General features: G+C 46.3%; 1 protein-coding gene across 1 annotated transcript in view; it reads left to right on the forward strand.

Moving 5' to 3' along the window:
* The first annotated feature begins 1511 nt into the window (after window positions 1-1511).
* The window catches only part of RPH3A (rabphilin 3A), a 70304-nt gene continuing 67411 nt past the window's right edge, over window positions 1512-4404 (forward strand). The window contains exon 1 of the mRNA XM_011356055.2: window positions 1512-1612. Coding sequence (XP_011354357.1) covers window positions 1542-1612 — 71 coding nt within the window. The 5' untranslated portion in view covers window positions 1512-1541. The remainder of the gene's footprint in view (window positions 1613-4404) is intronic.

The following is a 4404-nucleotide window of genomic DNA, read 5'->3' on the forward strand; positions in this document are numbered from 1 at the left end:
TTGGTCCCACAGGGAGCCCTGGAGCGTGGTGGCACGACAGAGACATCTCGCCTCGTGGCAGGGGGGCTGCGCTTTTATGTTCTCCCCTTGTCACTTAGTCACTGGCTTTGGGCTGCTCCCAGGGGTGAGTGTGGCCTCCTAGGCATCTGAGCAAGGCAGCTGTTCTTGTTGGCTGAGGACAGGTCTCTGGAAAATGGTGCTGCTACAAGCCCGTAGTTGCTACCGTTCCTAGCGCCTGGGGGTGAGCACACCACCTGCAAAGAGCATAAACAGTGTCTGTGATGCCCGCTCCCCTCCACCTGCACCTCCACCCCCAGCCCAGATCTGCCGGCGGCCAGGCACATGACCTTTATCTGGGGCTGTCCCTCCGGGAGTTCAAATGCCCGAATTGCTCAGGCAGTCCCATTTCCCGGCCCAGGCCCAGTCGACTTGGGCTGAGAGTCCAATCCTGGGATGTTAAGTGCTTTGAGAGCCCCGAGTGGCGAAGCCGAATAACCAGTGCTGTCCCGGCCGCCTCCTGGCCCGGTTTCCATGGGGCAGTCAGCCAGCGAGTTTGGACTCTGCGCAGAATTTTAATAGGAAATGGACTCGCGGTGTGCATGACTGGATGCCGGAGCAGGAGGATCTGCCCTGAAGGCAGCGGAGTTCCCAGGACGGGACTGTGCATCCACTGCCCTCCCTGCCTCCCGGGGTCCTCCAAGGGCCACATTCCGCAGGAGGCCAGGCTTTCAAGTGAATGTTCCACAGTCCAGCGCAGGGCCAGCCGAGGAAGCTCATTACCAGGGCCAGAGGGTCTGGGCACTCAGCAGGGGCCAGAGTCCCCAGGGGGCCCAGGGCAGCCCCCGCTCAGCTCTGGGCACAGGCAATGACGAGATGTTAAGGCTCTTTTCAGCAGACTTCTCACGACAGGAGCCATCTCTCCTTCCTTTCTGTTTTTGAAGTGGAAACAATGAAATTACCATATTAATCTGGAAAGATTATGTTAACCACACAAGGGCCAACAAAAATGGCTTCTCCATAGGGGCTCCCCTCCCCCGTGTGGTACCCAGCCATCAGTCCCCCTCCGGCTTCGTTCGCCGGAAGATTTAATAATTCCACAGGCAGCAGGATAGGAAAGCATTCTCTCCCCGTGCCCCTCCCAACTTCTCACCTCTTCAGCTTCCCAGAAAACAAGGCTGTGTTGTTGCAAGACCTTCCGGGAAACCAGGATCCACTAGGAGCCCTCCCCTTCCCCCTGCTGGGTACGTGGTGGCCTTGACTGAGTCAGTGAATGAGAGGAATGTGGGTTCAAGGGAGGCAGCGCTCAGCCCTGGCCCATTTCTGCCAGTAGGGGGCCGCGACCTCCAGCAGCAACCATCCCTCTTGGGGCCTAAGTTTCCCCGCCTGGAAGGTGGAGAAGCTGGGTGCAGTCCCCTTTCTTCTCTGTGCCCCCTGGAGTACTTGGCATAGAACAGCGACTTGAGAAATAAGGAGCAGTTAAATAACTGTTTGGGTCACGTCCTCTGTGGGTTAATGTTTTCCAGGGTCACGGGACCTCTGCCATGACCGACACCGTAGTCAGCAGCAGCGCCAACCGTTGGATGTGTCCCAGTGACCGACCCCTTCAGTCCAAGTAAGTCGCTGGCTCTTCCAGGGAATGGCTGGTTTCGGGGTCAGTGATGTCTCGATAGTTCTGCACTTGAAGGAGGAAAGGAATTGCAAGGAAAGAACTAGAATTTCCTTTCCTGGACTTGGGGATGAGGACCCCGGTGGGAGTTTTGTCAAGGAAACTTCTCCACTGGTTTTACTGCTCTGCAAGGTTAGAATAACAAGTTTAAAGTCTGAGCTTTATGCCCCAAAGTGGAATTGGAGGAGCACCGCCCTGGTGGTTAGAATCAGGCTTGGTTCCGCCTCTGGGTCTGAGCTGATTTACTGTGTGATCAGAGGCAAATCTCTCCCCGTCTCTGGGCCTAAGTGTCCTCAATCAAGAATGTGGACTAGATCGGAGGCTGCAAACTGGCAGGCCGCCAGCTGACTCTGACTGGCAGAAGTGTGTTTTTAAAAAATTTTTTGGCCCGATCATTTAAAAATCGAGAAATTTCACGTAAAAGTATCCTTCACATTCTGTATCCAGTCATTATTATACCCAAATCAGTGATGTACTGGATCTGTGCCATCGTGGCTCATAAGAGCTGATGTGAAATTTCCAAAACTTTTGCAAGCCGGTTGTTAAACACAGCCATCGTTAAAAATTAAGTTATATAATTTTACAGTTAAATTCTATTAAACGCAAAGGTGGTAAATACTCAAAATTAATCACTTCTTAATTCTTTTACTACATTTTATTATTCCCTGTGCAGTTTATGTCTATTATATCTCTATGGTGAACTATAATAAAAGGAGATGCTACTGCATATTTCTTCCCAGTTCTGTATTCAGTGGCATCATGTCGGTGCTCAGAATCAGCCGCAGAGTCAACTGTTAGGTGCTGACTGACCAGCACACCCCTGCCTGAATTCCTCGACCATCTAAGTCTGTTGTTTATCGTTCCTGCAGATTTTCACTCATGTGACTTGTTCCTTTGAATGCTTGCTAAATTTTTATTGTGAGCTCAATCTGTGAGAATCCTGGGGCTCGACCTTGGGGATATTTTTCTTCAGAGAGATATGCATTTGCTCCTTCTACCAGAATTCAGTTACGCTGCTAACCCAGGATGACTTGAGCTCCCTTGAAGGGTCCTGACTCAAAAGAGGGGCGAGGGGTGTCTCAGATTCAGCTTCTCTGCCTTAGGAGCTCAAGGTCAGCCTCTGGACCACAGTGCTGGTCTTGGCATTGGCTTACCGTTCACAGCTCCCTGTTCTGGATTCAGTTTGCTGGAATTTTTTTTTCTTTTCTAAAAAGTTGCCTTATTAAGGTATAATTAATGTACCTTCAACAGTGTACACTTGAAGTAAAATTTGATAATTTTTCAACATATGTATATACTAATACCCCTTTCTAGTCTGTCTTTCCTGCCCCTCACTTCCGCCACCCATCCCTAGGCAAATACCATCTTTCTGTAACTATAAATTGGTTTGCATTTTCTAGAATTTTATGCAAATGGAGTCATGCATCTTTTCAGGGGGGCGGGGAGAGATGTCTCTCCTCTTTGAGCGTAATTATTTCATTATCCATCCATGTTTTTGCATATCAATAATTTGTTCCTTTTTAGTGCTAAATAGTATTTAATTATATGGACACCACAGTGTGTTTATCCATTCATCTATTAAGGGACATCTGGGTTGTTTCCAGTTGTTGGCTAGTACAAATAAAACTTTAGATGGTCATACGCTTTCATTTCTCTTGGTTAAGTACCTAGGTATAGAATGCCTAGGTCATGTCGTAGGTGTCTGTGGAAACACTTTGTTAAGAAACCGACTAAGTGTTTTCTGGATTGATTGTCACCAGCACTTGACATGATCAGTCTTTTTAATTTTAACCATTCTAGTGTGTGAATAGTGGTATCTCTTTGTGGTTTAAATTGCATTTCCCTAATGACTCTGCTGGCGGCCAGGCATATCTTCTTGTGTAACCTGTCATCATATAACCTCTTTGCTGAAGTGTCTGTTCAAACCTTTTGTCCATTTTTAATCAGGTCGTTTATCCTCTTGTTATTAAGTTTTGCAAGTTTTTTTTTCAGTTATATAGATAAAAGTCCTTCGTTAGAAACACATTTTGCAAATATTTTCTCTCAGTCCATGCCTTGCCTTTTTCAAAACAGAGTCTTTCGAGAAGAACACTTTTTTTTTTTTTTTAATTTCGATGAAGTGTATTTTGTTTATTTATTTTGGAAGGGGGGTGGTGGAGAATTCTTTTACTTTTTAATCCCAGAGCTGCATAAGAAGAGCTTTGCTCTAACTCATCTAAGATCTAATTGTATATTGGCGAAGGGTCTTTCTAAATAGTCCACCCATATTCTCGGAAGCAACAGCTCCTGTCTCTTTACTCCTTCTGCCTACGGCCTCCTCCAGCTCTACAAGCTTTACCATCTTGAAAACACTATTAAACGCTATTGTTTTCCTCTTTGAAAGAAAAGCCTTTCCCATAATGTCCTCTAAGAGCCAAACTTATTTTGCAGAAAATACTGCATCAGCCCCAAAGTGTGTCTCTGTAAGATAAACAGTTGCCTGAAGGGTAGATGGGGTAAAATATTTATTTTATTGTAGAGATGTCAGTGCATTAAAATCCCATCCATCAGAGTTTACTTTAGTCAATACAAAGCCAAACAATTTGCTTTACGATTAAATTAGAATTATTCAAATAGCCTGGATGCAATTTTATTAAAGCACTCCTGGGCTCCTGTGAAACATCTTGGCATTCTGAATGCATCTGGCTGGCTTGATTGCTACTGCATTTTCTTCAGATATTAAAATTATTTTCCAATAA

Source organism: Pteropus vampyrus, unplaced genomic scaffold (assembly GCF_000151845.1).
Source record: "Pteropus vampyrus isolate Shadow unplaced genomic scaffold, Pvam_2.0 Scaffold23, whole genome shotgun sequence".
Lineage (NCBI taxonomy): Eukaryota > Metazoa > Chordata > Mammalia > Chiroptera > Pteropodidae > Pteropus > Pteropus vampyrus.